The 13,264-nt window shown below is 40.2% G+C and overlaps 1 protein-coding gene across 2 annotated transcripts in view; it reads left to right on the top strand.

Moving 5' to 3' along the window:
* ELAVL1 (ELAV like RNA binding protein 1) overlaps nt 1–13,264 on the top strand; it is a 41,337-nt gene that overhangs the window by 7,416 nt on the left and 20,657 nt on the right. For both annotated transcript variants that reach the window (XM_050910765.1, XM_050910766.1), the window contains exon 2: nt 4,522–4,705. In XM_050910765.1, the coding sequence (XP_050766722.1) occupies nt 4,534–4,705 (172 nt within the window). In that variant the 5' untranslated portion in view covers nt 4,522–4,533. The remainder of the gene's footprint in view (nt 1–4,521; nt 4,706–13,264) is intronic.

Genomic DNA, 13,264 nt, shown 5'->3' on the forward strand with positions numbered 1-13,264 from the left:
CTATTTAAAAAAATTTCTCATTTTAGAAACTGCAGTGCAATGGAACTTAGTCTTAAAATTTCCTTTTTTTGGGACATAGAATTGAAAGCCTTTTTTGGAAAGGCTGCAAAGTACCAGTCTCGTTACAGGTAGCCTTTCCAAATGGAGCTGTTAGGCCTTCTTTCCGTCTTTGACCTGTCCGCTGAGAATATAAGTGTGTTCAGACTTCTGATTTATGTCAACATGGATTGACAAACGTCAGTTAACGAAGTTATAGATCCAAGTTAGTTTCTAGGCCTGGTTCTCAAGTCTGGAATATTTACTGATATAATTTGATTGTACCCTCTTAAAGAGGGTAAAGAAATATCAGGAGATTCCCTCAACGTATTTCAGCGAGAGCAGAATAAAAAAAACTTGTTTTCTTATGTAGCATTTCTCATTTCATCCATACTGACCATCTTATACCGCCTTTTCCTTTTGGAATTCTTTTCAGTATGCAAAGGTTAACAATTCTTCAGGGGCTGTTTTTGTTCTCACTGGCATGAGAACTGTTCACCACCATTGGAGGAAGTGGTTTCCCACTAACTTCCAGGATGGCGAGAAAGTGTTAGCCTTGCAGTAGATTGTGTAAGTGCTTGGTGAAAGATTAGGAAGAAAGAAGCATCTTCTTTATCAGCACTCTGCTCCTTTTCCTCTTCTCTACTATGCCTTTGGCGCTTCTGCATGCTTTGCTCCTGGTATCCCATGAAAATGCTTGCCAGGCCTTTATGCAAGGGCTTCCTATAATTTTTTTCTAATGTCTGAAGAGAAGCAGATGGAAGGCTTCCTTCACAGTTCTAATTGCTTCTGAATCAACAATGCCCTAGGCACTCCTTGTTTATCATGGAGAGATATAGATGGTAAGTATTGCAGACAGTGAGATTAGAGGCTGTGGTAAAATGATTTAAAGTTGATAGCCATTTGCCAAACTCCTGTCAATTTTGCTTAATGCCAGATATAAGTCTGGTAACTTGCCATCATGATGTGCTGGGGAGTTTTCTGTGCTTGGTATCTAGCTGTGGTGCCTCCTTTCTAGGCAGCAGATATACCCTGGAGGATAAGGAAAATAGATTTCCCCCCCCCCCAAGTTTTTGTTTTTGGAAAGCATTCAAATATATAGCAGGAGGAGAATTGTGGCAGCAGGAAGGATTTGTATCATCTTGGGCAAATTTGGTTAAAGTGAAGGAAACTTGAACTTTTGTCTCGTAAAGCTGGAAAAATCTCAATGTTTCTTCCTTTGCATGCTAAATGCTCTAATTGTACTGTACAGCTTCCATACTTATCAACATATTGGTGTGTTGTGCTTGTAGGGCTTGAATTTTATACAGGACAAAGGCAAGCAAAGCTGCCTTCCATTAAAACAATTTTGAAAACGTAAGTCATCTGGTTTTGTAGCTCAGATATGTTGAACAAAGAAGGTTCAGCTGTTTGAGTGTCATTTAGCAGAACAGGAAACTTCTGAGGTTGTGCTCTGACAATTCTGACAGAGCTGGAAGGGAATGTGTATTTAATGACATAATGTCACAGTATAACTGAGACAACCTGGCAGCTTAAAATCATCTGATGGGGGGAGTCTCTTCCCCTGCTTCTAGCTTTGCAGTTTCTCCTCTTGCTCTCCTATCCTCTGGCATTAGCTCTGGTGCTTATCTTGCTGCAAGGAAAGCAGATTAAAACTGCTGACACAACAAAAAGGGCTTCCCTCCTGGTGTAGTTTTCCGTTGCTTTTATGGCACGAATTGGTTATTGTGTGGGCAGAAGAATGCTGGGGCTTGCTCGTGTTGACACTTGAAACAGAAATGGGGGGTAGAAGGCTAATCAGTGGGTGAGGGGGAACAAGACCTCTCCTTCTATCAGCTGCCAGCTGTTAATGCTTTAACACATTAGGGAAAAAAAAAGGATTCAGTTTAAGTCTGTACTGTGCTAAATCTCAAATTAATGTAAGTCTGGTCATGGTTTATTCTAAAATGGTGTACTCTGTTATTGCCATTTAAAAAAATCTGACCTTCGCAAGAAGAAAGTATGAAATAAATGCCAAACATGACTTGACAATAGCTACTGGTGAAGGGACTGAAAGTCCCTTCCTGCAGGCAGCATTCCCTTTCTAGACTTAGGATGTCTAGTTGCTGTTCCTGACGTTTTCCATTATTCAACTTCTAGTTGTCAGTAGTGGTGCAGTCCCTGGAAAGGCCCATCCTTCCGTAGATCCTGATCCGTAAAATAAAGCAGTGTACCATTGCTGCTCAGGCCCTTAGCACAGAGGGCAGTGGTGTCTGTAGTTTCACAAAAATCTGTAAGCTGATGCTACGTAGTTGTCTTGTGCTGTTAATGGCTGTAACTCAAAATCACCTTCTTTGAGAAGCAGATGCGGTCATATGAATGCTTCTGACCCATCTTAATGCAAAAATAAATTGGCAAGCGTAGCCAGTATTAACTACGCAGTACTGTACGGCTTGCTGGCTCACTCTGCATTGAGATAAGCTAGAAGCTTTTGCATCCTCTGAACACCTGACCTGATGTTTTACTGGTGGCTGAGAAGCAATAATATCTTAAACTGTTCTAATTCTGCTTGGATTGATTATCCCTTCAGGCAAGATTAGCACTGTGCTGGTGATAGCTGCTTCAGATAATATGCTCAGTTCTCAAGCAAACTAGAGGAATTTTAATAGTAGTTGCGTATGTTCAGCATCTTATGTTATTCTGTTGGCCCAAAGTTCTATGCAAGTAAACACAAAGTTGATCTCTGAGCCTGTGGTAATTAATTCTTCTGTGGTGGCACTGAGAGATTCAATGAGAAGCAGGTTTCATGTTGAACTTGGAAGGTTTACACTAAACTTTCAGAAGGGAGTTGGAGTTGCAAGTCTGCCGCTAAATTTCGGGTGCTTGAATTTGTCATTAGACTGATCTCTTGCATCAGGTGAAGCATTCATTTACCTTTATTGTGGAAATAGTGGTGTGAATCTGAATTTACAGCGTTGGTAAACTGAGTATAGCAAGAACAGATTATTAGCTAAGCAAGCATTGCTGATTTAGCTATATGCAGCCAAACTTCTGATTGTACTCCTGTAGTGAGAATTCTGGATTAAAGAAAAAACTGGATCCTCTCGGATTAGCCTTAATTTCATCCAAAAATAAAAGTGTTTGGTCTTATGCCTCTTACTGGTGGAGTCTGAATTGGAAACACATTCATACTTAAACATTATTGCCATTTTATGGTGTAAATTGACGTGTCTATATGCTTCTAATAGGCCAAAGTGTTTGGATTCTGTGGTAAAATGCACAAATAGTGCTGACTTAAGAGGAGGAGTGCTGAACTGAGCATCAGGAGGCAATGAATTCCACTTCAGGTTTTTAACAGCTTTTCTGTTAATTCTGTGTGCTTCACAGCTGTTTTTAAGAGCTGTTAAACAAAACTATGTTGTTTTGGAGCTAGAGATGTTTAGCGTGCTCTGACTGAGAGGATGAACAAATCTGCAGCAGCAAACTTGAGAACCAGAGTCTGGAACCATACAAGAAATTAGCTTCCTGGTGGTGGTCTTTTCCAGAAAGAACATGCCAGTCTAGGCTTCCTGAATCTGCTAGACCTCATTTTTCTCCTGTTGCAGGAATAGGGTTTAGGTATCCTGATTTTGACAATTTCAAAGTAGTTGTAAAAGCGCTTTAAAATCTACTGTTCTGGCAGGCAATGAAGGAAGAGCAGCTTGGGTCTGTTGTGAGTTTGAGTTGTAGATGTCCTCTGCGTCCGAAACATCAGGATTCTGTCCCTGCTGATGGCTGACTAAGGCAGAGAGTATCTTCATGTGATGGAGTTTCTGGATGTTTTCTCAAGGCTTTCTTTAAAAAGGTGCAAAAATAGAAACTCTATCAAATACTCAATATGCACCAAAGTTAGTGTTCCAGTACAGATTCATCTGTTTCATATATGGAATTAAGCAGTCACCCAAAGGCAACCATTTAACAGTAACAGGGCCTTAAGATGCAGGATAAGCAATGTCTAAAGGAGAAAACATTTAGAAAATAAATAGTCCCCAGTTGAAATACTGAACTGGGTCTAGTAGATCCAGCTGCTGCTTCTCTTTCTAAGAGTTCTGGACATAAGGTTGGACGTAAGGTTGAGGTGGCAATTTTGATTCTGGCTAGTCAAGTGCTTGGATGTGGGGAACTTGATTTTTAACTTGGCTATTGTGAATACTTTGGTGTTTACAGGAATGTGGACAAAATCTGTCTTGATGCTTTTTATTAACATAAAAAAAACCCCCAACCTTAAGAGCTCTTTAATGGTACATAGTTTTTGTAAAATGCCATGCTTGTTAGTTTGAAAGAATGAATTGTTCTGGAATTTTCAACAAATAATGGGTTTTTTTGTGGGTGGAAAAAATGTGTAGTTGAAACAGTTGCTTGTTCTCAGTTTTATAAAACAAACATTCAAACTTATTTCAGGTGAAGAAAGTTTTGCTTATTGAAATGCAAAGATCTAGAACTTACTTGGGATTTTTCTCTTTGCAGATATATTATAAAATGTCTAATGGTTATGAAGATCACATGGCTGAAGATTGCAGGGATGATATTGGCAGAACAAATTTAATTGTGAACTACCTCCCTCAGAACATGACGCAAGATGAGTTACGGAGTCTATTTAGCAGTATTGGTGAAGTTGAATCTGCAAAACTTATTCGGGACAAAGTTGCAGGTATAATCTAGTATATAAGAAATTTTTACTTTTGTGGTAGACTGCTCAAGCAAATACTTAATTGAATGCAATTTAATGTAGAAATATTAAATATTTGTGTGTATAATCAAACTATTGACAAGCATGCATATAACTACAGTAATGCTAAGACTAGATATTGAGTATTAGGAAGATAGAATACTTAAGGCTAAATTAATGACTATTTTGTATATGGTTAAGAATTCCAAGAAGTACAGTTCCTAAATTTGAACATCAATAGGCATGTCTAAAACTAGTTTGAGTTTGGTCCCCAGCTTATTTATTCTTCCTACAGTCTGAGCATTTTTGACTCTACCAGAGCTCTGAATATGCAAACAAACCTTTTGATCTGATTTTGATCAGTAAAATAAAGGTGTGGCATGTGTCTGAAATGGTTGTAGGCCTTATCACTCTTCAGGAATTTAACTTGTAAGTTCTTTAAATAAGATTGTTCGTAGTAGCTTTAAAAAATGAGAGGAGTGAATTGTTCAGATTTGTGAAACTTAATGTTTCCTTGAAAACAAACAAATGCTGGTAGAGCAACTGGTTCCATAAGCCATATCTATTCAGTTGCAGGAGCTTTTTATCTGCTCTGTGAAGATGTTTTAATCCTTGCACTGTTAAAAATCTTCACTTACAAATTCTGGTTATTCTTATTCAGCATTCATGGAATCTTGGATTTAGTGGGAGAGCATGGTTGTTTCTGTAAATAAAAGTAATTGTGCTGTTAACTAGCTATGCATGCTTGTTTGTTCTCAGCCTGCAGATGATTGCCTTGTGGAATTTTCTGCTGCACATGCTCAGTCCTGTATTTCAGAATCTAGCAATACTGACTTAAATCATTATCTAATGCATAACGAAACAGGTCTGAAACTACTTCACTGTAAAAACTGCATGAAAGCTGATGAAACACATGAGAATTCTTCGTGTGTTATCTTAACTGACTTCAGTACTTTATTTCATATGCTTGAGAATAGACATGAGAACTGAATAATTAAACTTTAGAATTTACTTTCAGAATGACTTCTCTGATTTCCATGTCTTTAGTTTTCCTAATTTCTTTCAGATGAACTTTCACGCGATAGCTGCCTATCTAAATCTGTACTTACGGAATGTATATGTAAAATCATCAGGAAATGGTTACATAAAATACTGATTTCTTTGAATATTTTGATAGCTGAGTATTCAGCCTAGATGTTGTCATACAGTTTGAGATGCTTAGAAGTAGAGGCTTGCTCTGGAGGCTACTTTTGCAAGGTAATAAGACCACTTGTTTAACGATAGCAAGCCATTCATCAAATGTCACGGCTGATCCACACCTTACACTTTCAAATAAGCACAAAATCGTCTGCGTGGGAGGTAAGGATATTTTAAATGGGAAGCAAGACACGTCATTACCTGAAGTTTGAGAGTCTACTTCACGCTGTTTCCTCTAGCATCGAATGCTCTGGTAAAGTCTGGTTAACTTTAACTTGGAACTTGACAGTGCTGGGTAGTTTAAAGTCCAAAACATGCTTGTGTGCTTCTGGTTTTTTTTTTTTCCCTAACCCTCTGAAGAATCAAAAGTAAAATTCCTGTTAGCGTTGCATAGAGTCCTTGAGTGCCTGTGGACAAAATGCTCACTTCGCATTAAAGTGATTGCAAGTGTTTAATTCTGCATGGCTGCCTTGGTCAGACCACTTAATTTTGTTGCTACCTGATTTTTCATTGACTTGCAACACTGTTAAGAGCAATTCCCAGTCTTCTCTGTGCTCATGGATAGTTTTGGAACATCAGTAACTTTAAGAATTGGCTTCTTCAGGAACCTTCTAAAAGTACGACTTTTTTTCTTCCTTATGCTTTTCTTTCTGCCCCTTCATGTTTGCATTAAGATTTCTGTATTGTGAAACTCCACTCTAAGCAGATCTGATGTTTGGCTGCCCCTGAAAAGAACAGTCTTGTGGCAGAGTTGTGCTTTCCTTGTGCCACCACTTGCATTTTCCTGACCCCATGGCAGGCTAGCAGGAAACTAGAGCTGCCGAAAAACCTGTTTAGCTCCCTGACCTTGGTTTCTGTGAGGTCAGGTAAGTCATAATATTGGCAGGTAAGACATAGTGGGGTTGAGCGGCCTGGACAGGAGGGAGGTAACCTCTCCTTTTGTTGGAATTAGACTTTTTAGATCAGTTTAGTTCTTTTCAATGAAATCACAGCTTTGGTGCCGCCATGACATTCTGTTAAATGAAAGCATTTTGTCTTTGGAGTTGCCTTTATTGACTGCATTTGTAGAGTTAAAATCAATGTTTGTTTGATAATGCTTATTTTTCATAAAACAATGACTGATGTGTATTTTTTTTTTCCTCAATTAATGAAACATGTAGGGCAGAAAACGTCTTCTGCCTGGAATGCAGTTTTTAATGACTTATTGAACTAGCCTTAGCTTTCTGGAGACTGATTACTTTGATTCAAGAATTGATTTGAAAGCCAAAGTTTTGTTTTGTTTGAACAAAGTATTTCATTATGATTAGAGTATATATGTTGTTGGGTTTTGTTTCAAATACAGCATGGTACTGAACAATCTCATGTTCCATGTACTAGATTATGTTTATAAAATTTAGAGAAACTCTTTGAAACCACTGAACTGCTTATCCTTTTGTTACAGATGAATGCTATAAGAAATTGAAAGTAGCAGCAAACCATAGTGTCAGTTTACATGCCTTGCTATGAATTTTCTGCTTTGCATACACATGGATTATAGCAGTTGGTAAAAGTATGACCATGCATTTGTTTTGTTGTTTGAGACGTGATAACTTCTTTTTCTGTTTTTTTTGCAGTAACTGTAAAGAGAAGCTTGTGCACAGTAGATGAACGTTAGACAGGGTGCAGTGCTCCTTCAGCTCTTCCTGATCATACTGGAAAGATAGGGTGCTGATCTCTTCATTCTCCAATTTGTATATTGCATTCCTAAGCACTTCCAGACATGGCTTTGCTTAACTTGTGATGAGTGAATCAGTACTCAGGGGCAGTGGGCAAATACTGGATGGTTGCTCTGTTGCTCACCGTGCTTGTATTTATGGTGAGCATGTCTTGGACATCCAGGATTTTCATAAGAGAACTATAGAACTCCTACTGGATATTGTTCTTTCTGTCAGATCTTAAGACTAGCACTAGCCATACCTTGGGGCTTTGAGCCCTGGGGAAACATTAGAAGGTCGCTTCCCGATATAGTATGGCACAACGTCAAGTCTGAGATGTAACTTTTCACTGTTGCATCTCCTGGCTTTTTCTGGTAATTGCTGAGACTTGTGAGTAGCCATTGACCCAATTCAGTTGGTTAAATGCTCTCTTCCTGTGGCTCTGGCTCATGAGGCTGAGAGCAAGGAAAAGTACTGGGGTTTGTCCGATCAGTCTGCACTGATTAGACTGTAGCCCTCTAGCACTGACTTCAGACACAATGGTGCCAAACTCGTGCTTTGTACTGATTTCCTACCCAGCAATGTGTATAGTGTTAAATGTCCTGTTTCTTGGAGCAACTGCCTCCTACCGTAGATGATTCAACAGAAGAAATATGTCCTGTACCATATTTTGCATTGAGGGTGCTTGACTTTGCTGGGACATCCAGATTCTGGGGTCTGGGTTTCCAGCCAATCTGCTGTGCTGGACTCCTCTTACAGGTGAACATTTTTAAAGCATTTATGCTCCTTCAGTATCTGTTAATGCAGAAATCCAGACCTTTGTGCTACTCTAGTCTTGCTGAATTTCTTGGAGCACAGATGCAGGTGGCTCGTTGTGGCAGGATGTCTGATTGTGCACAATGCGGATGCTTCTAAGCAATAGCTGTAAATTTTCTGAGAGAACCTGGTCATCTTTAGTCTGCCGTTCGTGCAGGTGTACGCAGACTTCTAGTCCTTCTGGACCAAATGCTAAAGCTGAAAGTTAGCCTGCCATGAGCATAAGTTGTATTTAGTTTCTCTGTCTTCCCCTTTCCCTGCTGAAGCGTTGGCACTTTCAAACCCGACTGTCCTAAAGCTCTGAAAAGGTTGGGTTAAACTTTTCCCATGTGTTTAGGGTCTCAGACTGCTGTTGGATCTGTTTATTACTCATGACACCCATAGCCCTGCTCCGAGTACCTTGTGTCAAGTTTGCTGTATGCACCTCTCTGTTAAAAGTGTTCTGTCTGATGGCAGTTGATTTTGTCAGGGAGGCATCCAACTTCTTGAGGGTTCTTGTTCCCTCCCTCACACCTTCTGTACTGCTTGAGCAGGGAATGAGGTATCCCTGTGATACTCATGACTTTCTACTCTAGGAAATCTAGGATACGATCCTTCAGACTGTGCCAAAGGCTCTGTCTGTACCTGTCAACTACCAAAATACGGCCGTATCTATGCAGACGCTGAAAGGAGACAGTGGGCTTCCTCTCCACTGTCTGCATTTGCTTATGTAAGTTTGAGCTCTGATGGAGCTCGCTAAGGTTGAACTCCTTGATCAGCAGCTCTCAGCTCCACTGTTGCTGAAAAATGTTGAACAGAATGGACATTTTGGGGTGACTTGTTAAGGTTGTGTGCAGAAATCTGGGGTCCATCTCAAAAAATACAGCTCACTCGCACTGCAAGTATGCATGTGGCATGTTCCTTACAGGACCAAAAAGCAATCGCTTCTAGGTAGTTGGAATTCCTCAGGAATCAGTATGCATCTTCACCTTTTTCCCTGTCTTTTTCTTTTCATGGTGTCTTCGTTAGGAGACTTTCACAGAAATTATGTAGCTGAAAAAGAAATGAATGGCTGGGTCCTTGTAGGCTTTTAAAGCAAAAAGGGAAGGAAGATTTTATTGCACTGCTTTCAGGTGCTGAAAGCTGGTACGTAGCTCTCTAGCTCACATGACAGGGTAACTTTCTATTCATTTCACTAATGCAGTGGACTCCAGTCTAGAGACAGAATTCTTAAGTGTTCTTGTTTTGTAGAAAGTATTTAAGGATTCTCTTTGGCTGAAATTGTTTCCTTTTGCATGGAAAACAGCCATGAAATTGCTTATGCAGTTTTGCTGTTGACTGTGTAATTGGAATGCATCGTTACCCCTGGATTTTTTTTTCTAGCTTTTTAATCACATTTGGTGGTATGCAATTTCTTTAAATGTGCATTCAAGAACGCCTAGCAACAATGGTTAACTTAATGAAAAGTGCAAATGGTTTGCAGACAAATTGGCCAAATACTGAAAATGTTAACACCCTTCTAGCTTGGCCAGCTTCACTTCATTTCCTTTATCATAAGGTTGGCCATATAAACTACCTCAGAGGTAGTAAATGAGTTCTAGCAAGGGTATGGGAATACACTTAATATAAAGGTTGCTTGGGTTCTTTAAGTGGGTTCAGAGCACAGCTAGCAGAAGCAGCAGCTGGTGCAGCAGTTCCTGGGCTCTGCTTCTAAATGTTCTGGGAACTTCTGGGATTGTCAAGGGACTTCTGGGAACCCTCTGAGGAACTGAGTGCTTTCTGCTGCCAGGAAAGGATAGCTGTAGGAGAGCTTGACTTCTAGCAAGTTGCTCTGAGCTCTGTCAGGTATACTTGATCAAAGGGAGGTTGGAGCTTTTGTTCCAGTTGACCCCTGGTTAGGGAGAGTCAAGCATCTTTTTAGCTGTTGCTTAGGACAGGCCTATATAACAGTCTAGCCTAGAGCATAGCTCCCAGAGTGCTGTGAACAGGCATAGCAGTGCAGATGGGGACCACGGACTGTGTTGCCATCAGCCTATATGTACTTAGGAATGGTGGTGACATGCTGCACGGTCTCCAGCAGTCATTGTGGCAGCTATCCCTGTAACGTGAGAGGCCTTGACCAAAAAAGAGCTACCTTGACTGAAAAAGAGGGTGGAGTGCTGCAGGGAGTGCCTGGGGCCTCTCACTTAGGCTGGGTAGAGAGACTCGTTCTTACTGCTGCAGGAGGTGTGCACTGCCAGAGGACCTGTGTCACCAAGTGAAGGACCTGTGGTTGAATTGAAAACCGATCTCTGAGGTTGGTGATCAGCAGCACAAAGTCCAGCTGAAGGCAAGTCACTAGTGAAGTACCCACAGGTTTGATATCAGGGCCAATTCTGTTTAAAATTTTCGTTAATGACCTGGATGATGGGACAGACTGCAGCCTTAGCATGTTTGCAGCTGATGCCAACCTGGGAGGAGAGGCTGGTATACCAGGTGGTTGTGCTGCCATTCAGAGGGACCTCGACAGTGTTCTCTGAAAGGTTTAAAGCAGGGCTGGCATAATGGAGGATGACTTCCTACTCTTTTAGGGTTGTGAATATCCTTTTACTCTATCTGGAGACATTGAGAGGGTTAAATATATTCGTGCTTAGTATCCCTCCATATGATACATAGGCACATAAAGTCAAAAAGGCCGACACAGTTGTACTAGCCATTGCATGAAGTACTCTCCTTTACGAAAGCTGACGTCTTCACTTTGTTTGCCTTTCTTTTCCCGTATCAAGCCATAAAAATGAGCCATACAGCAAAATCTTCAGTTGTACTCTAGTACAACTTCGCATGTTTTTAGTGGGAGTTATCGTTCCACATCTTCTAAGAATACTTTCATTCTCTTCCAATCAAGCAGCAGTATATTTCTGCAGAATAACAATTTAGTTCAGCTTAACCTATGATCGTGTTGGTTCTGAACACTTGCTGAGGTTTTGCATTGTAATGTTTGCAGCTAAAAAAGTGTCGTTACTTGAAAGCTGAAGTTTCTTCCCAAGGAGATGGAGGGAGTGGATTTGTCAGCCCTCAGCGTCTTGAATAGTCAGGTTTCTGTTCCAACCACAGATGAACAAAATCTGTCCTGAAGTTTAAAGAAATGAGATCTTACAGTAAGTGGGCAAGGCATTTTCTTCCCAAAGACTTCCTCAAGAAATCAGCCTGTGGTATTCATGCACAATTTTGGGCCTGGTATTTTCTGTGTTCACTTTACAAATCCTTTTCACTTCACAGCATCTAGGATGCTGGCAGTTCATCTGGAAAAAGAGCCCTGGAGCAACTTAAATTAAATCTCAATAGAAAAATGTTTTAGAAACGAGAGAAAGGAGAAAGTATAAAGGGAACATATAGAAATCATAAGTATGCGGAAGGGCTTCATTAAGTGAAGTTAATTACTAAAAATATTAAACCTTCTGTTTTCAGGATTTAAAGCTGTCACTCTTACTGCATATGGTCGAATTTTTTAAATATTGTGGAGATAGTGAGATCCCTGGAAGCTGTCTCTTTGAGCCGGGGTAAAGAACAGACTTATGTCAAGTTAGCGTTGTAGCTTTTGACTTTTTTCTGAAGAAGTGTCTGTTTGAATTGCTTGTAGTCATCTTTGTTTCAAGGCAAATGCCACTTATTTTGCAAATGGAGGAGAGGCCACTTTATTTGTAATTTGTAATGTTTTCCTGAGTTGTTTGAAGGTCAGGCTTTCCGAACCAGTTAAATGCGATTTTGCGCTTAAACTTCCATAAATGAGACTATTCATCGTTTGGCCGCAGGACAGAAACAGGCTTGTGTCCTGGTTTATAAAGCCAAATGAAGCAGTGGGGACACATTCTGTATTTGAAAATCATTATTGGTAAAACTAGATATTATTTTCTTTGTTTCCTTTCTAGTTACTTTCTGTTGCAATCAAAAGTCTTTTCAGTAAGTCATGCTGGTTTTAAGTCTTAAGCAGAAGCAGGAACTGGCTCAGATAGCAATCTGTGTCTTAGTCACAGAAACTGTAATAAAGCTGAATTCCGTTACTGTGGACGAAGGGTACTGAGCTGTTGCATTGACACTGACCACAGAGGTATTTAAAGGACAAATATTGTGGAAATGCTTAAATATAAACCTAAGCTTTCGGTTTTGTACTCTAAAGGGTATGCTTAAAGTGTAAGTGGAGCACGGTGCACTGATTCCTGGTGTAGTGTTGATCTGACTAATCCAGCCTTACAACAGTACGGTGCTTCCCAGGTGTCTTGCTAGGTTAGGCACAAGACCAGGCTGTCCAGCTGGGCTGAGCTTTGCCCCCAGCCCGACACAAACATGATTATGTGGGATTGCTGCAGTGCTCTCTTGGTGTTTGCATGACTAATGATAGTTTTGGACAGCATTTATGACTAAACTGGAGATGAAGCAGAACTGTAAAAAGTAATTCAGAATGATTAATTGTAGCTTCAAGAAGTTTTTCAGGCAAAAAAAAAAAACAACTTGCTTCCATTTTCCGAAATCTGTATAAAAGACTAGAATATTTTTTTGGGCAAAGTGAAAGTGATTTTAAAAATTAACATGCTACTTCAGTACCTGTACTAAAACTACTGTACTTAGTTCTGTCTCAAGCAGCATGTTTTCTAGTTTTCTGGGACTTAGTGTGGTCACCATGGTACAACTGGGAAAGAATGGGTGTGTTTCAGAGAAGCAAAGCAACTTCTCAGTGTCACTGATGAAGCCAGGTGTAAGGACATTGCTGAAGAATGGAGGACTGGGTACTTGGACTGGATCAGGAGAAAAGTTTTGGTTCAGGCTGTGGGTTTTAGCTTCAGATTCATGTTTTCAGAGTAGCTGAGATGCATCATCT

This window comes from Gymnogyps californianus, chromosome 24, assembly GCF_018139145.2.
Source record: "Gymnogyps californianus isolate 813 chromosome 24, ASM1813914v2, whole genome shotgun sequence".
NCBI classification, from domain to species: domain Eukaryota; kingdom Metazoa; phylum Chordata; class Aves; order Accipitriformes; family Cathartidae; genus Gymnogyps; species Gymnogyps californianus.